Source organism: Zalophus californianus, chromosome 16, assembly GCF_009762305.2.
Source record: "Zalophus californianus isolate mZalCal1 chromosome 16, mZalCal1.pri.v2, whole genome shotgun sequence".
Lineage (NCBI taxonomy): Eukaryota > Metazoa > Chordata > Mammalia > Carnivora > Otariidae > Zalophus > Zalophus californianus.
Window position 1 is genome coordinate 18,074,118 of NC_045610.1, and position 21,323 is coordinate 18,095,440.

General features: G+C 43.2%; 1 protein-coding gene and 1 pseudogene across 3 annotated transcripts in view; one reads left to right on the forward strand and one right to left on the reverse strand.

Moving 5' to 3' along the window:
* The window catches only part of FAM222B (family with sequence similarity 222 member B), a 76,672-nt gene that overhangs the window by 46,552 nt on the left and 8,797 nt on the right, over positions 1 to 21,323 (forward strand). For 2 of the 3 annotated variants that reach the window (XM_027568112.2, XM_027568113.2), the window contains exon 2: positions 18,834 to 18,955. In XM_027568112.2, coding sequence (XP_027423913.1) covers positions 18,874 to 18,955 — 82 coding nt within the window. In that variant the 5' untranslated portion in view covers positions 18,834 to 18,873. Of the gene's footprint in view, positions 1 to 18,832; positions 18,956 to 21,323 lie in introns of those variants that run through there. The other variant, XM_027568114.2, reaches the window with a different exon arrangement.
* Positions 12,446 to 14,710, reverse strand: LOC113939102 (annotated as a pseudogene).

Below are 21,323 nucleotides of genomic sequence, written 5' to 3' on the forward strand. Positions count from 1 at the left end.
CCCAGGTGCCCCTGTTTGGGGCACTTATTTATTTATTTATTTGAGAGAGAGAGAGAGAGCACAAGCAGGGGGAGGGGCAGAGGGAGAAGCAGACTCCCCGCTGAGCAGGGAGCCTGACGTGGGGCTCAATCCCAGGACCCTGAGATCATGAACTGAGCCGAAGTCAGATGCTTAACCGACTGAGCTACCCAGGCACCCATTTGAGGCACTTTTAAAATCAGTAGCACACTAAGGATACATTTCGTTAGCCTATAGGAATTTTATATGTTATTTAAAAAAAAATTGTTTTTACAATTACAGAAGTTTATGTAACAAAATAGTCCAATATGAAAATGCTTATGACCTGGTTTTTATATTGTAGTAAAACAGGTGCTGTGGAGAGGGGACATGTGGAAGCAGTTGATTTCTTCTGGTGAACACACCCATTGGTTTTTTTGTTTGTTTGTTTTTTAAGATTTTATTAATTCACTTGACAGAGCACAAGCAGGGGGAGTGGCAGGCAGAGGGGGAAGGAGAAGCAGGCTCCCTGCTATGCAAGGAGCCCAACGAGGGGCTACATCCTAGGACCCTGGGATCATGACCCAGGCCAAAGACAGCCGCTCAACCGACTGAGCCACCCAGGCAACCCAAACGAGCACCTGTTTGTGCTCGTTCCAAGGCTTCTAACATGATGGTGTTATTTCCTCCTATTATCACCATTCCAGTATTGTTCTGTTGCACACTAGTTGCCATCTCCATACATTCACCTATCACAAGATTCATAAAGGTATTAAACCCTTGCAATATTCCTTGGACATGTCTGCCACCATTTAATTTCAGTGACAATTTTTTGTCCATAAATTTTTTTCTATTTGGGAGGGGGAGCTTTGCTCTTGGTGTCTACTCAGTAAGCTCAAAGATGCCTCCCTAAAAAGTTTTTTTATTTTAGCTGTTATTTTAATAGAAAGTTGAATAATACCTTTGGAAACATCCTTGCTGGGTGGAGAGAGACAGAAGGAATAGTTTGTCTTTCTCTGAAGATGACCAAGTCCCTTCGCTATTTTTTTTAAGACTTTCCCTTCATTATTGTTTGATGGTAATCCTGAAAAGTAAATGGTGTTATAAGCAAAATCTTACCTCCTTAACATGCAAAAAACTAAAGTCGATTCCAAACTGGGACTGTTCCTAGATCAGGTGGCTTGCTGTTTCTTTCATTTCGAATGTCCTTGCTCCCCTTAGTGTCCTTTGTTGTTAGTCTTTCTTCCCAAGGGCTCATCAGTCTTCTTAGATACTTCATGGATGTGGATGCATAAAAGTTTTGTTGAGAATAAGTGGCCAAGGAGTATGGCAGTGCATTTTTTTTTTTTAAAGATTTTATTTATTTATTTGACAGAGAGACACGGCCAGAGAGGGAACACAAGCAGGGGGAGTGGGAGAGGGAGAAGCAGGCTTCCCGTGGAGCAGGGAACCCAATGTGGGGCTTGATCCCAGGACCCTGGGATCATGGCCTGAGCCGAAGGCAGATGCCGAATGACTGAGCCACCCAGGTGCCCTGCAGTGCATTTTAAGAGCTTGCTTTTCTGGACGCCTGGATGGCTCAGATGGTTAAGCGTCTGCCTTCAGCTCAGGTCATGATCCCAGGGTCCTGGGATCGAGTCCCGCATCAGGCTCCCTGCTCCTTGGGAGCCTGCTTCTCCCTCTGCCTCTCTCTCTCTCTCTCTCTCTCTCATGAATGAATAAATAAAATCTTAAAAAAAAAAAAAGAGCTTGCTTTTCTTAGTGTTTGTGTGAAGTAAAGGAAGAAAGTTCATGGTTGCTTGGAGAAGGGCCGTAATACAGTTGCTTCTCCTCCAAAGCTTCCCTGATCACACTAAAAAGGAAAGAGGAGGAAAGGGTGAGTGATAAACATCATTGTTGCACAACTCAAAGCTCTTCATTGACTGTTACTGAAAACCTTTCTGCTGTAGAATAACCAAGACTCTGCCTGCCGGCTGCTGTTGGTGTAAAAGTGGAAACACTAGTTATAGTGGGTGCTTTCAGGAAGTCTGGAGATAAAGTTTATGGTGTCATTTGAGACTTTTTGTATAGTGAGAGGAAAGAGTATCAAAACTCTGTTCCACTCTGGAAGCTACAAGGATTTCCCTTAGAGCATAGGGGTTTGTGTGACACTTTTCATGAGGTTCAGGATGTGTGCTTAGAAGGAAAGGCCTTGCAAAACTCTTATTGAAACATGAACATGAACTTGATGGAAATGCTAGTGAATGTCAGGCCTGAAAAAGGGTTATTACTAGGGCCCCTTCAGGATAGACATTTCTTTTGGAACCTTTCCAAAAGTGAAATTCTCCATCTCTAAGTAAGAGGGTGGCATTGAAAGCCACACAGTGGAAGCATTGCCAGAACAGAGTGGAGGTTGGGAGAGAATTTGAAGTATAGGCACTGGAGAAAATGTGATTTAGGTAAGTGTTGAAGAGAAATTGGAAGTTGATGAGGCAGAAAGATACAGGAAACCTATTCCAGATGGCAAGAACCCCACATGTCAGCACTCACCAATGTAGAGGGAAGTTACCTGCATTAAGATGAAATATAATGGCTGCCAACAGACCATTCTCTCCAACTCTTCTTTATGATCTCCATCCCCAACCCCTTTGCAGACTTCAACACTGCTGCCTGTTTATTTTTTTTATTTTTGTCATTTTTGTTATTTTTTGGAAGTGAAAGAGTTTATTGAAGATGTAGAGAGATACAGATGGAGTGTCTAGGAGACTCAGAAAGGAAAAAAGGAGCCATGAGTCTCCTTTTTTGTGTATTTTTTGTTTTGTTTTTAAAATAAAATGGCTAGGGGCGCCTGAGTGGCTCAGTCGGTTAAGCGTCTGCCTTCAGCTCAGATCATGATCCTGAGGTCTTGGGATCGAGCCCTGCATTGGGCTCCTTGATCAGCAGGAAGTCTGCTTCTCCCTCTCCCACTCCCCCTGCTTGTGTTCCCTCTCGCTGTCTCTCTCTCTCTCTCTCTGTCAAATAAATAAATAAAATCTTAAAAAAAAAAAAGTGCAGAATTTTTGTGTGTCATGTTCAGTCACTTAAGGTGGTGCCTGCTAGGCATTTCTAATGTAAAGTTACTCTTTTTCCCTTTTTAATTAGTAAGTATTTTGGAAGAAGATACCTTTTTTTTTTTTTTTAAGTAACTCATGACCCTGAGATCAGGAGTCCCATGCTCCACCACCTGAGCCAGCCAGATGCCCCTGAAGGGAGATACTTTGAAACTATGCAAATATCTTGGGGCGCCTGGGTGGCTCAGTCGGTTAAGTGTCTGCCTTCGGCTCAGGTCATGATCCCAGGGTCCTGGGATCGAGCCCTGCATCGGGCTCCCTGCTCCGCGGGAAACCTGCTTTTCCCTCTCCCACTCCCCCTGCTTGTGTTCCCTCTCTCACTGTGTCTCTCTCTGTCAAATAAATAAAATCTTAAAAAAAAAGCCTATGCAAATATCTTGTTCCTCTCCACTCTTTCAATTTATTAGTTTATGTATTTACATTAGTATGGACTCATGATTTTCTAGTAGAAATTTTTTTTTCTAATTTGAGTATAGTTGACACGCAATGGTGCATTAGTTTCAGGCATATAACAATAGTGATTCACTTTTTTTTTTTTAAGATTCTTATTTATTTGAGAGAGAGAGATAGCAAGAGAGCATAAGCAGGGGAGAGGGGCAGAGGGAGAGGGAGAAGCAGGCTCCCCACTGACCTGGGAGCCTGAAGTGGGGCTTGATCCCAGGACCCTGGCGTCATGACCCGAGCTGAAGGCAGATGCTTAACCAACTGAGTCACCCAGGGGCCCCGTGATTCAGTTTCTTTATGCATTATGGATTTTCTGTTTTATTCAGTAGACTAATCTGTTACCATCATTTGCTTGTTGTTTTTTTTTTTTTTTAAGGATTTTATTTACTTATTTGAGAGAGATCATGAGCGGGGGAGGAGTAGCGGGAGAGGGACAAGCTGGTGCCGCACTGAGCTCGGAGCCCGATCTGCAGTCATGACCTGAGCCAAAATCAAGAGTCAGATGCTTAACTGACTGAGCCACCCAGGCGCCCCTGTTTATTTTGATGTTCACATTATCCCAGAATTTGTCAGTATATCAGGAAAAAATTATATACCTATATATTTAATCCTAAAGATGACTAAATGATTTGTTGTCCTTTTATTTCAAAGGATTGGCTGATACTACCCAAACTGATATCTTATGAATAGTGGTAGTAAACAAAAGTTTTTAATTCTTCTATTGCTAGGACATACCTCCTTCACTCATGTACCTGTTCATGTACCCAGTTTCCATTATGTAAACTTCTCCTTTGGGGGTTTCTCTCACAGTTTGAGCATTCCATAGCTTTTGTGTTTTTTGACATGTCACCATTAGTCTTTGAACACTTCCTTCCTTTCCTGCACAGTAAGATGTTCTAGACTCATTTCTCTGTCTCAGCCATTTCTCCAAAGAGCCTTTGTTCCTGTTAATAAATTTGGAAATCATGTGTCTAGAAATCAAGATCTGTTTGGACCTTAATGAGGCTCATTGCTATTGGATGTTGGAGTCGTTATTCCTTCCCTCTGGGGATGCTCTCATACCACTTGGTTTCTGACTCCCCATAACAGGCCCCCCACCACTTTGTGGCTGACATCTTCACTCTGTTGGGGTACTTTCTATTTCCAATCTAGTTGAAGTGATTTAACAGAGGGAACTGGGTGAAGGCTGGGAAGGATACTCAGTTGGTGAGGGAGGCCCTGGAGAGAGTAGTTTACAGAGGAGAAACTAGGACAGGGAAGGGGCATACTGAGTGAAGGAGGCAATGTACCAGAATAGAAGAGTTACGAACTTTTGTTTGCTGCTGCTGTCCAAAAGATGTTAATTTGGGTAGTGTTAGTCATTTCTTTGAGGTATCTTTGAGGTAAAGGAAAACACATCATTTGGACATCTGTAGGATAAAACATGTATTTTTACATTTTTTTTCTGATTCATTCAATGCTAAAGTAATCTTGAGTAATATTCTTTGTTTGGATGGGGCTTAATATGTGGTATAAGACACATAGTTGACCAGTTAGAACCAGTCACACACTGATTTAAAAAAAAATCAGTGCTGGGCGCCTGGGTGGCTCAGTTGGTTAAGCGACTGCCTTCGGCTCAGGTCATGATCCTGGAGTCCCTGGATTGAGTTCCGCGTCGGGCTCCCTGCTCGGCAGGGAGTCTGCTTCTCCCTCTGACCCTCTTCCCTCTCGTGCTCTCTATCTCTCATTCTCTCTCTCAAATAAATAAATAAAATCTTGAAAAAAAAATAAAAAATAAATAAAAAAATAAAATCAGTGCTGTGGGACACCTGGGTGGCTCAGTTGGTTAATTGGTTAAGCGTCTGCCTTCGGCACAGGTCGTGATCCCAGCATCCTGGGATCGAGTCCCACATTGGGCTCCTTGCTCAGTGGAGAGCCTGCTTCTCCCTCTGTCTGCTGCTTCCCCTGCTTGGGTGCTCTCTCTGTCTCTCTCTCTCTCTCTCCCCCTGACAAATAAATAAATAATCTTAAAAAACCAGTGCTGAATGATTATGGAATTTTTCAGGGCTACAGAAAGGAGCAAAAGAATTCTGATCAGTGAATGAGTTGTGTACTTTGAATCTTTGAGAGGTTTAAAGGACTACTTTTTTAGTTTTAGTTTTGTTTTACAAGGCAATTCCTGAAATGAGGAAGCCTCCTGAAGCTCAGTTCAGAATTTTACTTCAGTGGGTGTTTACTCTAGCTATAAAAGTATTCTTCCAGCAGTGACTGTCTGTTCTCTCTTCTTTCTGTGGATTGAACCAGTATTCCAAATTTCATCAGCTAGTTGCAGCGATTTGTAGGGAGTAGAAGAAAGGGGGTGCTCCTCTTCCTCAGTAGGCTTTCAGTTTCTCTGTGGTTTTGAGGCTTAGCAGCCTGTCCCACTTTCAGAGACCCTTTAGCTTCAGAAACCTGGTAATTCCTTGGTTTTGTGGGGTGTGAGCCATAAAGCTTCAGGTTATAGTGAATCTCAGTGAAATGGGGAGGTCAGATGTTGGGATTTTTGCTAAGGTTACAGAAGCCGTCACCCCAAATTGTTACACATCAGGGTTCCTCATTGTCCTCTACTTCTGCTGGCAGAGAAGGGAGGGCCTAAATGAACAGAATATATTAAGATAGCAATTATGCCTTGTCCTCTTACCTTAAAATCTGCCTACTGCCAAATTAACCCTGGATGGCAGCAGACTAGAGGATAGAGTGAGGGCAATGTGTTAACTATAATATAAGTAAAACTTCATTCCCCATCTGCACTGAATTTATTAGCCTTTCTGAAACTTCACTAGATGTGTAAGGCACATAAACTCAAGGCATTGTGTTCAGAGAGAAAGTTCTGAGAAAGTAATAGACCAAATGAATATAGAGTGGATATAGATGTGTGGATGGAAAAGTATGAGCCCACCCTCCCTCTGCCCTCGCTCAAATTTAAAACACTTGAGAGAGCAGAGGGACGTTTCCTGACAGAGACCTGGGTGGGCTCTGTGATGCCCAGCTTCCAAAAGCTGTCATAGTACAAGTGTCCAAATGGAAACTGACTTAGAAAAGGTATGAATTGAGAATAGGTTCAGATTTAGAGTTCAGGGAAGAGCATGAGGATAGGAGGGGTAGAGTTTTCTGTCCCAGGATTGTTTGAGAATGAGAGAGACCCATGTTCCATTCATTACTTTTATTCTTGGATATAGTTTCCTCAATGTAAATTGATACAACTTTTCCCTGAAAAAACAGTTTGACAAGTCGAACATAAAGTTTGCTTTGTCTTTATGTAGACACTTTCCCAGTGCATTCTTACCCTTACCTTGGTTAGAGTTGCTGGCTTTATAGTTCCATCTTGAAAGAATTTTCACTGAGGGCTGATTGGAAAGTGTTAGACTAGCCAAAGGATAGTAGAGTCTCAGTGCAGAGTGCTGATCTGGGACAGGCAATTCCCCAGATCCATAGGAAAGTCAATAATTACATTCACACTTAAAAAACAAAACCATGGCTTTGAATTGAATGTTTTTGTTGTATATAATAGTGTAAGAAGAGGGATATAAGTGGTCAATAAATACTGACTTGAGGGACAGCTATGGTATAGTGCAGTGTTTTTCAGACATTTTTGTCTAAGCCCACAATAGGGATTGCATCCCAGTAAAGTATGTATAAATGAGATAATTGAAATGAGAATCATGAGACAATAAGTATTCTGACTTTGTGAATTTTTTTTATTCAATTTTTTAAAAAAGGCTGGTCACAGTCTGCAGATTAGAAAATACTTTTCTAATGGAATGAGCCACAAGTCTAGGACTTAAGACAGAGAATTTAGTATGAGGTCCACTGTCCCAGCTGCATATCACTGGACAGGTAATTTAAATCTTTCTGAGCCTGGGTTTCCTAATTTATAGAAGGGGAATGATACTTCTTCCATCTCAAGAGATTGTTCTAAATTTCAAATGAAATTATTTGTATAAACTTGTTTCAACATATAAAGAACTATAAGATCTGAGGTGATAATCTGGTTCTGTTGGCAAAATAAAAAGTGATGTGGGGGCACCTGGGTGGCTCAGTTGTTAAGCATCTGCCTTCGGCTCAGGTCATGATCCCAGGGTCCTGGGATCGAGCCCCGCATCGGGCTCCCTGCTCGGTGGGAAGCCTGCTTCTCCCTCTTCTACTCCCCCTGCTTGTGTTCCCTCTCTCGCTGTGTCTCTGTCAAATAAATAAAAATCTTAAAAAAAAAAAAAGTGATCTGAATTTTAGTAGGTTATAGGAAGGTGATAATAGCCAACATTTAAATAATGTTCACTATATGTTAGACACCAATATCAGGCACTTGAATGGAATTTTTTTTTTTTAAGTAAGCTCTATGCCCAACGTGGGGCTCCAACTCACGACTTTGAGATCAAGGGTCTCATGCTCTGCCAACTGAGCCAGCCAGGTGCTCCAGGCACTTGAATGTATTAAACTCATTTAATCCTCACAACAGGGGTGCCTGGGTGGCTCAGTGATTTGAACATTTGTCTTTGGCTCGGGTCATGATCCCGGAGTCCTGGGATCAAGTCCCGCGTCGGGGCTTCCTGCTCAGTAGGTGAGTCTGCTTCTCCCTCTCCCTGTGCCCCTGCTTGTGTGCTCTCTCTCTCGCTCGCTCACTCTCCCTCTCAAATAAATAAAATCTTTAAAAAAAGAAAAAGAATCCTCACAGCAATCCCGTGAAGTGCATTTTACAGATGAAGTTAAGTGTCTTTCCTAAGGTCGTACTGCAAGTAAGCAACAGAGCTGGGATTTGAACCTAAAATCTTGTCTTAACTACTTTGATATAGTGCCATTTGTTAATCCAGGTTTCTTGGAGGTGATTTGAACTGTGGTTGACATTTATCTGCATGTGAATTTTCCCCTTATAAAAACTTATCAGAAAATGACTTGCCTTTGCCACTCACTTTTTTCCTAAGTTACTTCCTTGCCTCTCTTGGCTTTATGTTCAAGAAGTGAAAGCTAATTAGAATGTTATCCTAGGGATGCCTGGGTGGCTCAGTCAGTTAAGCATCTGCCGTTGGCTCAGATCCTGATCCCAGGGTCCTGGGACCCAGGGTCGGTGGGCAACTTGCTTCTCCCTCTCCCACTCACCCTGCTTGTGTTCCCTCTCTCGCTGTGTCTCTGTCAAATAAATAAATAAAATATTAAAAAAAAATAAAAAAAAATGCTATAATGCATTTAATGGTCAAATACAAACGACTTTATAATTTGTGTGTGTGTGTGTGTGTATATAATAAATTTTACAAAATTATTATACCATATTTGTCTATTGTATATACTTTCTTAACCTAGCATTTATATTATAAGCATTTTTCTTTGTTTTTAGATAATTCTTTAACAATTAAAAATTGAGAGGCTCATGCTAACTTTATTAGATGAATATCCCATAATTTATATAACCATTTCCTTGCTTTGGGACATTTAGATTGTTTCCACTTTCTACACAATTATGGGAAGAGAGAGTCATATATAAATCTTTGTTTGCATCTCTCATTGATTGTTCCTTAAATTAGATTTTAGAAGTGCAATCACTGTGTTGAAGGATATGAATATTTATTTTTTAATCTTTTTTTTAATTAAGATTTTATTTATTTATTTGACAGAGAGACAGCGAGAGAGGGAGCACAGGCAGGGGGAGTGGGAGAGGGAGAAGCAGGTTTCCTGCTGAGCAGGGAGCCCAATGCGGGGCTCAGTCCCAGGACTCTGGGATCATGACCCGAGCTGAAGACAGACACTTAACGCCTGGGTGCCTGGGTGGCGCAGTTAGTTGAGTCCGACTCTTGGTTTCTGCCTTCGGCTCAGGTCATGATCCCAGAGTCCTGGGATCGAGTCCCTTGTCAGGCTCCTTGCTCAATGCAGAGTCTGCTTAAGATTCTCCCTCCCTCTGCCCTTCCTCCCCCCTTTTCTCTTTCTCTCTCTCAAATAAAATCTTTTTTTTTAAGATTTTTTAAAAATTTATTTGACAGAGGGAGAGAGACAGCGAGAGAGGGAACACAAGCAGGGGGAGTGGGAGAGAGAGAAGCAGGCTCCCCACCGAGCAAGGAGCCCGATGTGGGGCTCGATCCCAGGACCCTGGGACCATGACCTGAGCCAAAGGCAGACGCTTAATGACTGAGCCACCCAGGCGCCCCTCAAATAAAATCTTAAAACAAAAAAACAACCCAAACAAAAACTGTTCATGCTTATTTCCAGAAAGAATGTATCTATCAATTTAAACATCTCACTTTAGACTCAATCTTAGGAAGCAAACAGGGTTGTTGGAGTGGAGGGCAGTGGGAGGGATGGGGTGGCTGGGTGATGGACATTGGTGAGGGTATGTGTTGGGTTGAACGCTGGGTGTTGTGTAAGACTGATGAATCACAGACCTGTACCCCTGAAACAAATAATACATTATATGTTAATTTAAAAAATAAATAAAACATGTCAGTTTAGTGATTTTTCTTTTTGTAAAGATTTTATTTATTTATTTATTTATTTATTTATTTATTTATTTATTTATTTATTTATTTATTTGACAGAGAGAGACACAAGCAGGGGGAGTGGGAGAGGGAGAAGCAGGCTTCCCGCAGAGCAGAGAGCCCAGTGTGGGGCTCCATCCCAGGACCCTGGGATCATGACCTGAGCCGAAAGCAGATGCCCAACCAACTGAGCCACCCAGGCGCTCCATGATTTTTCACTATATCCTTAAATCTGTATATTTTAGATTTTTTTCAAACATGTTTGTCATTTTTTAAGCAAAAAATAAAATCTCATTACACTTAATTTACATTTCTTTATTAGATAGTTGCACTATTTCTTCATATATTTAGTAGTTGCTTATATTTCTCTATACAACTTTGGTGGGAGCCATGTCTTCACTCCCCTTGCATGGATTCAGATGTTGCTATGGATCCTGTCCCTGTCACTGCTTCCATTCATAACTCTTCCAAACTTGTTCAAAATTTCGTTTAAGCTATTCTCTGTAGTTTTGATAAACTACCTTCTTATGCAGTGTAAATCAGTGTTACTTATTACAGAACAAACATACTGATCTGTAAATGTCTTTTGAAATTTCTAAATGCAGCAGTGAACTTTGATGAGGCACATTAGACTCAGAAAAGAAAGACACCTCTGTACCAGGGTGAAGAAACAGGCACACATGGTCCAAATGCTGTAACCCCAGCTTATTTCAGAATAACGCCTTCGAGTTGTATACCCAGAATGGGGGCGGCTAAGTGCCCGTAAGCCTCTTCAATTTCTGTCACCCTTCAGACTTCAAAAGACTCTAGACTCGGGGCGCCTGGGTGGCTCAGTCAGTTAAGCATCTGCCTTCGGCTCAGGTCATGATCCCAGGGTCCTGGGATCGAGCCCTGCATCGGGCTCCCTGCTCCACAGGAAGCCTGCTTCTCCCTCTCCCGCTCCCCCTGCTTGTGTTCCCTCTCTTGCTGTGTCTGTCAAATAAATAACTAATCTTAAAAAAAAAAAAAAAAAAAAAAAGACTCTAGCCTGGGTTAGAGGGCCTGCTCTCTGGTGAGGTGATCCTGAGGCAAGGGGATCACTAGAGAAACTGGGCCTCTGTTGTACCTTGTGCAGTTGAGGGGAGGAGAAAGGGCATGAATAAGCAACTTGTTTAGCTGTTCTCTAAACATATGCTGCCAAAATTTTTTAACAGCCTGCTAAATTCTTAAAATTCTTTTTCTGTGTTGTAGCTGTGGGCTATATAAGTTTACAGAAGCTAACTGGGGAACTGCCTTTTCTATTTTTATCAAAATGAATAGTGTCTGTGGTCTGCCTTGTTTTGTGCTTCGTCAGGGCCTGTTGAAGGTCTTTTTAGACACCCTAAGACTTAAAATTGTACCCAACCTTGATATCTTTTTAACAGATTGCCTTTTTAAAAAATAGTTGGGTCTGTTGCCTCAGTTTCCCCATTTGAGTTTGAGTTAAGTATTTCTCTGTCACTGGGCAGCTTTTCCTGTACTCCTGTGGGACTCAGGGCTTTGAAGATTAAAAATTGCCACAAATTGTAATATTTGTTGAATTAATGTTTCTTTTTTTTTAAGATTTTATTTATTTATTTGATAGAGAGACACAGCGAGAGAGGGAACACAAGCAGGGGGAGTGAGAGAGGGAGAAGCAGGCTTCCCGCGGAGCAGGGAGCCCGATGTGGGGTTTGATCCCAGGACCCTGGGATCAGGACCTGAGCCAAAAGCAGACGCTTAACGACTGAGCCACCCAGATGCCCCTGTTGAATTATATTTCATCTGAATAATAATTTGAAACTTTTTGATTCAGAACAAGTTTCTACAGAAAATTATAAAAGGTAAAAATCCAGTATTTGTGTCTTATCTCAAGGAAGCAGTTTCTTCTGGTTTCTTGTTCTCCTTGTCTTGCTAGGCACAGTCCCAGATACTTGTGAATAAAATTCTACCCAGTCTGACAGCTCTGCTTGTGATTATGAATGGGTTAAATGCAAAGGTCAGTCTTTCTTTCTAAGGTGATTCATCTTAAGTTCTAGTGATCCAGTCCTCATAGGCCTTTGGAAACTCAAACCTTATTACATACCATGATGAAAAAATGGCAGGTTCTGATTTAGCTGCCTACAATGAACACAGCCTGCATTTTCAGATTTTTAGGAACACTTATTTCTACTTAATGGAGATTAAAGTACAGAAATCAAATGATACTTCTCAATATAGTATAAATAAAAAGTAGTACCTGGCGGGGGGAGCACAGAGGGAGAAGGAGAAGCAGGCTTCCCACTGAGCAGGGAGCCTGATGCGGTGCTCAGTGGGATCACGACCAGAGCCAAAGGCAGATGCTTAACCAACTGAGCCACCCAGGTACCCTGGGGCTTTTTTTTTTTTTTTTTTTTGGTGGTTGACATCTTTATTGCTTTGGGGGTGCAAGGCAGGTGCTCAGGAGCTCTTGGTAGGGGCGGGCTGCTGCTTCTGGCTGCACAGGATGGCACTGGCTCTGTGAATGGCGGCCATGCGCAGATCTGGGCAGTACTTGTTCTTGCAGATCAGGTGCCGGATGCTGCCGAAGGTGGCATTCATGTTAGTGGTGGTCCCTTGTAGGAGGTGGAGGGTTTTCGCTGGCTGGATCTCGGCTTCATGACCACCACTAACCTTTGCCATTGGCCACCAGCTCCACACCCACAGCCTTGCAGTGAATCGGGTGGAAGTGGTAGTGGAAGAAGCTGTGAGCCTTCAGGTTATTGGGCTTGGTGCTGTATGTCTGCTTGTTCCTTTGATCAGGAAGCTGGAGCAGTTGTGCAAGGACGTTCATTGCAGGTGGGTGGGCATGGCAGCAGCTCCTCTCACTATGGCAGCTAGAGCTGGAAAGAGCCACCTGGGCACTTTTTATCTCCTCTGGCCTCTCAAAGAGCCAAGGTACCTGCCCCACACACATGCACAGGCACTTGGCACTTTTATTATCCATGTCTTGAGGATGTAAATTCAGATAATTTCCAGACCCTGAGATTAAAGTATATGCTATTTTCTTCAGGAATGTGAGCTAGTGATATTTATTCAGTATCTATTATGTGATAATCTTGTTCCTGATTCTGTAACTTAGGATAAAATAAAAGGCTCTGGTTTAGAGAAGCTCACTCACACTCAGGTTGAAAAGTTAGAATGTCCAGGGAGAACACTTTCCTGGTACCAGAATAACACATTTCAAGAGAAAGCACTCGGTCATAGATGAGTTAAATAATTAAAGGATCCAGGAAAGAGCATCCTTGCTGAAGAAGAGAGAGTACCTTTAGGGAGGGGGGTGGGTCGGGACCTGGACAGGAAAAGGACCTGTTGTCATAGGTTCTAAAGGGCAGTTAGTAGAGGAGTAATGTTTCCAAACCCGGAGTGGGGATGGTTTGCAGTAGGCGTGGTTCTGGGCTTTCAGAAAAGTAAGCCCTGGGCACCTCGCTGGCTCAGTCTGTGGAGCATACAACTCTTGGTCTCAGGGTCATGAGATCGAGCCCCACGTTGGTCATAGAGATTACTTAAAAAAAAAAAAAAAAAAAAAAAAACACGTAGGGGTCCTGGGTGGGTTAGTCGGTTAAGTGTCTGCCTTTGGCTCAAGTCATGATCCCAGGGTCCTGGGATTGAGCCCCATGTCAGCCTCCCTGCTCAGCAGGGAGCCTGCTTCTCCCTTTCCCTCCACCTCTCCCCCTGCTCTTGGTCGCTCTGTCTCACACAAATAAAATCTTTAAAAAAAAAAAAAAAGCCCAAAGGGAACATTTGTTTTCTTCCCTGCCTCCCTAGAGTTGTGAGGTCACAATTCCAAGTGAATTTTAGCTCCCCTTGTAGGTTAAAGATAGAAAAGAAAGATGCCTTTGAGCAATGGCTGAACTTTATTCAGGTTGGATAATTAATGAAAAGTTGAATTTAGTTGGAAGTTCACAGTTAAACCTGGACTGACAAAATTACCTGTTGAATAGATTGTTTTATTGTAACAGACCATACAGGTGACTGACTTTGCAGAGTCTGATTGGATAAACATGTAATTTTTGCTGTATTTCGCCTTGTTTATTTTCCCCAGAGTGGTATTTTGGTGTTTCCCTTAGGTTTTAACGCCTAATTTCTTGGACCCCAGGAGTAAAGGAACAAGGAGAAAGCAGTAGGATAAAATTTTTTCCCTGTTATCAAAAAATAGTCTTTTTAAATAAGCCTTTAACTCACAGATGAGAAGGCTTTAATCGGAGATACTGAGGACTCTTAATGCAGTTTTGCGGTATTAATCATACTCTCTTCAGATGCGTGTCCGCAGGATTTTCACTGTTGGATATATTTTATAAAGTGAACTCAAATAAGGAGCATAACGTTTCTTAACCGGTGGTCACAGAGATGGCACTGGTGTCAGTTTCAGTTTTTAATTAAAGACCACAAATGACAAATCTTTGAACCACAGCATGAATCGGAAAGTCGGCTAGTCAACCTTTTTTTTTTTGAGGGGGTGTTCTTTTTGAAGATTGGGGTTGCAGGCAGGGAAGGGAAAGCAGGAGAGGGAATTGGCAGAGAACTGTAGTGGGAGGCAGTAGATTGTGGGTGGTGAAACTGGGCTGGAAGTGATGGCTCTAGACCACTTCTCCTCACCCCAGAGCCCTGAGTAAAAATAAATCCCTTTTCTAGCACTTGATCTTCTCTCCTCTCCCTTCCCTACCTTTCAGTGGTCTTAAGCATGAGCAGGGACAAGTGGCACAAACACAACTGAGGTTTTCTTACAGGCACAGAGATAGTCCTAAGGTAGAGATAGTCCTTTATCAGATGCCACCCAGGAAAACAGAGTGTGACATCACACTCTAATGTAACCTCTGGCTGTCTTCTGACAGGGATGGCGGAGGGTGGGCATAGAGGGGAGCAGATGGAAGTACTTTTGGAATTTTCCCAGTGGGCACAAGGGGTTCGTTCCTTAATTAGAGGTAGTCTGGTAAATGCTCACACTGGTGCTAATGCCCCAGGAGAGTTTGAACACCTTTGTTCTGGGCTTACTGTGATATTATAGTCCCCCTGCTTAGCGGGCAGACCAGCTGGCGGCAGGAAAGCTGGCTGAGAGCTCACTTGGCCTGAGCTCTAGATTACTACTTGATTCTGTTTAGAAGTCAGGACCTGAATTTTGAGGTCCCTTCAGAAGGTAATGCTAGTGTTGATTTCTGGCCCTGCTTAGGTGCTTCTGGAAGTAACAATTGTAAAATTAGGGCACCTGGGTGGCTCAGTTGGTTGAGCGACTGCCTTTGGCTCAGGTCATGATCCTGGAGTCCCGGGATTGAGTTCCCGCATCCGGCTCCCTGCTCAGCGGGGAGTCTGCTTCTCCCTCTGACCCTCTTCCCTCTCGTGCTCTCTATCTCTCATTCTCTCTCAAATAAATAAATAAAATCTTTAAAAAAATTAAAAAACAACAACTGTAAAATTATATCAGAATTTGCTTTTTAGAAAAAGCCAGGTGGTAATCAGAATGTGTAGGTGGTTTGAAGTTTGTTTTTTTTTTGTTTTGTTTTAAGAATTATTTATTTTTATTTTTTTTTTTTAATTTTTTATTGTTATGTTAATCACCATATACTACATCATTAGTTTTTGGTGCAGTGTTCCATGATTCATTGTTTTAAGAATTATTTATTTTTAGAGAGAGAGAGTGTGTGTGAGTGGAGGGAGGGGGCAGAGGGAGAAGGAGAGAATCCTCAAGCAGACTCACCACTAAGCACTGAGCCCGACATGGGGCTGGATCCCAGGATCCTGAGATCGTGACCTGAGCCTAAATCAAGAGTTGGATGCTTAACCTGCCGAGCCACCCAGGTGCCCCTGGTTTGACGTTTTTAAACAAAAGTCCTGTGCTCTGCTACCAGGCCTCCAGAAGAGTACTTTATATTGTGCATATCTGCTTCTAGAATGGGTTCTGGAAGGAAATTGCGTCCTTCCTGTTTCATCACAACCCTTGTGACCTTGCCATATTCCCTGCCTTCCCTGCCCTAGCAGAATCTGATTCTTAACTTTGCTTGAAACTGGTCAAGGGGCTTGAAGTCTTCCTTAAGTACAGAGGGCAGTCTTTTAGAAGGGATGACAGATAAATCCCTGAACCATACCACCCTGTACGCTCCTGATCTCGTCTGATCTCCGAAGCAAAGCATGTTCGGGCTTCGTTAGCACTTGGATGGGAGACCCCTGAACTCTTAAAGGGTCACAGATTGGTGGCTGTACCCTTAGCCGCCTAGATGATGAGTTTTCTAGACTTGCTGGGTGGTTTTTGTTGGGGACATCATCATGGAGGGCCCCAAGCTCTGGTATCTTTCTTCCTCATTCGCCCCCTCCTGTCCAAACTAAAAGTTGACTTTTTGGAGTCTTTTTTTCTTTTTCTTTTTTTTTTTTAAGTAAACTCTACACCCAGCATGGGGCCTGAACTCAACCCTGAGAACAAGAGCTTCATGCTCCACTGATTGAACCAGCCAGGCGCCCTGACTTTCTGGAGTCTTTACAGAATTCATCTATTATTTTTGCTCCTACGTTCGCTATTAATAAATCCATTACTGTGTCTTTGCCACAGTTTAGCTGGTTTAATTGTCTTCTCTTCTTCCTGTTGAGATCTGGAGTTGTGGTTTTGAGGGGCAGTATGTTATGGTCAACTTGTAGGATCCACAGTCCCCCACCCTCATCTCTTGGTTGTAGGCATCAAGATTTAATGGGTATATCAGAGATTGCAGTGATCGTGCATAGATTGGTTCCTTCCAGAAAGTACAGGGGAAGAGTGTATCTGCAAGACAGCTTAGTGAATGTGTTCTCTGAGCCTCCATCATCACAGCATCTCGGCTGTCCGGATGAAATACAAAGCAAAATGTACTTGGCTCGTTGGAGGGTCTGCAAGGAGACCACTGTGGCTGAAAGTCAAATCAAAAGGAGCAGTGGGGTTAGAAGATGAGGTCATTGAAGTAGTAGTAACAGATCGTGGTAGGCCTTGTGGACCTGTTAGGATTTTGTGTTCCAAGTGAGATGAGGAATCATTGGAGATTTTTGAGTTGATAGGATTTCTAATTAAAAAAGTAAATTACTCTGGCTGCTGTGTGGAGAGTAGACTGCTTGATAGGGGCAAGGGTGGAACAGAGAAACCATTTAGAAGGCTAGTGTAGTAATCCAGGCTAGAGATGATTAGATGACAAGTGAAATTATTACCTGTCTCCAAGAAAGGTTGGGAGACCTAATTAAGAAAACCTCACTAATGCCCCTCATATAGCCCATCTCACAGTATGAGGCTCCAGTATTCACTAATTCCCTTCCTTTCCTTGGATTTTGCCTTCTCCTATATTAGGACCATAGGGGAGAGGGTATTAAATAAAGAACAGCCTTCACAAGGGAAGGAATTGTAAGCAGGACCTCAGTCATTTGACCCCAACAGAAGCCTTTTTATTTCTTGAGGCACCGTAGTTGGCGCCTTGTGTACATTCTGTTATCCCGCCCACCGGAGACCTGAAAAGGCGGGGTCTGTGCCAGAACTCTGGGGCAGCTCGATTCTCCTTGAGGCATTCAGTCTTCAGTTCTCTCTGCAGTTGCTATCTTAGACACAGTTTGAGCAGCCTCTTTTTACAAAGTATCTTTTCAGCCAGGAGGCCTTGCAAGCTGGAGCTCTCTGATTCTCATTGCGACAAGGTAGTTTCACATACCTGAGAGGGCCCCCAAAGAGAGAGAAAGAGGATTTGTGGTCTTTGTTTTACACTTGAGCTCTTTCCCCACTCCTCTTTTGTTGGGATTAAAGCCTTAACATGCCACCTGGATTTCTGGGTTTTGCAGTATGGAAAAGGAATTCCATGTATTTTAGTACATTATACTTGTTTGAGAAGAGCTTGGTCCTTGGTACACAGGGAGCTTATTCCCTACAGAGGCCACATCAGGTCTACTTTCTCGGGTAGGTCTTGTTGGTAGACGTTACTGAGGAAACCATGCCGTCTTGACATAATGTCAGGATTACTTGCCTAGAGAGGGCTGCTGGCAGCCTACAACCTCCTTGATTTATTCTGGGAACAATGCAGTTTTTTTCCTGGTGGCCAGGAGGTCTAATTGTGTGATAGGCAATAGGAAAGCTAAATCCCCAGAAACTTACAAACTTTGCTTTAACAGTAGTTAATTGTGTCTCCTAGGATGCTTTGCCCCTTCTTCTAAAAGTGAGCTCAGATTACTGCCATTTCAAGTTGGACTTTGGGTACCTTTGCAGCTCATATACTGTACTGCTTCTGGAAATGTCTGACTGCTCCCGCCCCAGTCAGGTCTGTAAATAGACTGAGCCAGGACCTAGGAAGGCCAGCTCTCTTCAGGAACCCTGTTCTATTTTCAGGGAGAAATAATTTTTCCCTTCACGTCAGTTAGAATCTGCGCTAGCCTTTCTCTTCCTGCCTTCGCTGGGGCACGGATGAGAGCTAGCATAACCTGTCTCTGGCAATCCCGTGGGCCTACCCAAAAGTAGTAGGGAGAGGCCATCTACAGGAAGTGCACATGCTGAAAGTTCATCCACAGCTGGTGAACATAAAAGACTTTATAGATGCACTTTATTTTCCAGTTATTTGTGTGGATAGGTATTTCCGGTTTTTATTTCTCCCCACCCATGCATCTGTGCTGACTGAAACATCATTTTAGCCATAGTAATAGTTGGGAGCAAATTGTTGCTGCAGATAAAGACATTGATGTATTTTTAACCAACATGCTGCTAATTAAATTGCTTTATCTATCGGAACATGGGCCTTTGCTGCTCATACCCGATGTCCCCGGCATCTTCCTTGAGTGAGTTGCCTTGTATTCTGTGACCTTGTTCTTTCGTTCATTGCAGTGTGAGTGACTGTCCCATGTTGTGTTGATGCCAGTCTGCCATGCTAGCCTGTCTACCAGGGCCAGGTGACCTGTCCTTTCAGCTTCTTTCTCACACGCAGATGAACACTGGACTTCAGAAATGTAAGTAATCTGGATCCCAGGGAGGGATGTGACACTTATTTTGTCCCTACATTTGGGTAATCACAGAGGCACATCAGGGGTATGTTGACCATGAACTTTGGTACCTCCAAGATATTCTTCAGCACAGACAGCAGGAAAGCAGCTGCCAGGCTCTTCAGCAATGTGGACACTTTTCTGATCAGAGAGATCCTCTTAAATACTAGAATTCCTCAGTGTATAACATCTGAATTACCATTGTTGCTGATAGCTATCTGTTGAGCCACAAAGCTGTAAGGAGTTTTACACAGTATGTATGTTACCCCTCAAAAAGGTGTTTCAGTTTGAACCCCCATGAGGAATTGAATGAAAACTCACACTCTTGATTACTTACTGTATCTCTGAAACGAACTGTTTGCCCTTTTTTGTTGTTTTGGACTCTCTGAGCATTCTCTTCCATGGAAACCGTTCCCTTTGGCTTTGCTGTCTGCTGAACGAGTGACCTCAGTTCACAAGTGAAGAAGCTTTCACCTCCGGAAGGGATAGGGAGCTTTCTCAGCCTCTCTGGGTGTATTCCTGCTAATAAACTTGCTCATAAGATTGAACTTTTGAGAACCTATTAGATTCCTGTCTTTTTTTCTTTTTCTTTTCTTTTCTTTTCTTTTTTTTTTTTTAAGTAAGCTCTACGCCCAACGTGGAACTTGAACTCACGACCCGAGATCGAGAGTCACATGCTCTACTGACTGAGCCAGCCGGGCGCCCCAGATCCCTGGCTTCTGTCCCTGCACTACACTGATGTGCAAGGAAAAGATTCTTTTCCTAGCTCTTTACTGTGTCCAGTGTCTTCAAGTATAAATGTTGCCCTAAATTTGGGATAGACTTTCCTTTCAGAGCAAAAGGCTCCTAGGCTTACCCCCCCTTTTTTTTTTAAGATTTTATTTATTTATTTGACAGCGTGAGAGGGAACACAAGCAGGGGGAGCAACAGAGGGAGAGGGAGAAGCAGACTCCCTGCTGAGCATGGAGCCCGATGTGGGGCTGGATCCCAGGACCCTGGGATCATGACCTGAGCCGAAGGCAGCTGCTTAACCGACTGAGCCACCCAGGCGCCCCGGTGCTTCAGCACCTTTATGACGGGCCGACTGGTAAACTTCTTCTGTAAAGGGCCAGATAAGAAATATTTTAGGTTTTGTGGGCCACATGGTCCCTGTTGGATCTACTCAGAGCTGCTGTTGTAGGGCAAAGGCAGCTGGAGACTGCGTGTAAATGAATGAGTGCGGCTGTGTTCTGATAAAACTTTTTACAAACACACAGCAGCTGTATTTTGGCCCACAGGCTGTAGTTTGCTGACCCCTGCTATCTTCAGAAGTTAAAAATGGTCTAGCCTCTTGACTTCCTTTCTTTGAAGGAAAATAAGACTCGAAGCCTGGCTAGTTCTAAAATTTGGCCAGTGAATCCAACTCACATAATGACAAAGCTGAAAGTAACGGTCTTCCTTCTGCAGCTGCCTGACCCAGTAGGCAAGCTATGCTCTGCTGCAGCAAGCTTTCCCCCCAGTCTTCCTCTTAAGAAATGGTACCTGGGTGATAAAGTTGTATGTGCTCCCTGGCCACTGAAATCTGCATGCTAACTGCATTTTGACTGGTCCTGGGGTTCCAGGGACACAACTGGAGAAGGAGGTATACTTGGAAACATAACAGAGGAGCTCACTGACTTTCTTCTAGTTTCCTTCGTGTACTCCAACAGCTGTACCCAGAGATGGGATATCAAGGATGAGTCATTTGGGAGGAAAAGCAAATTGGCAGCTTTATCTTGGGTGCTGACTTTGGATCTCCACTCCCTTTGTGCCCAAAGCAGCCTCTCAAAGTAGCCTCTGCCAACCACTGTCTTCAAATTTTATTCAAGAATTGAGATAACCTTCTTCCCTAGTTTCAGGCTTGTCTGTTTGGGGGGATAGTGTATTGGAATCCCTTTGTCTCACTTGTTGCTATCTTTAACTATACCCAAGCCGTTGCAGAGAAGAAAACCTGATGGTGTTTTAAGCTTACTTGCTTGCTTCTCACCTCTCCCAAAATGTATAAGAAAACAAATTCTGCCATGTCACTTTTAGCTGTTAGCATTGAACATTGAAGGTGAGATGGAGCATAAGCTCTCTCCTTTGGGAGCTAGCACCATGGCCCTGCTCAGAGGCCAGGCCTCTCAGCTATAGAGACCTTAAAACCAGTTTTGTGACTCTGCTCTTCAGCCTTTTTCTGCCCCTCATCCTCAGGAGGGTCTTATGAGTTGTTAGAAACACAGAGCTTGATGTCTGGCGGGGCAGGGATGGGGTACAGATTTGTATAGATTATTGTGCTTTATATTGTAAGAGCTCAAGGCGGGAGAGATGTATCAGG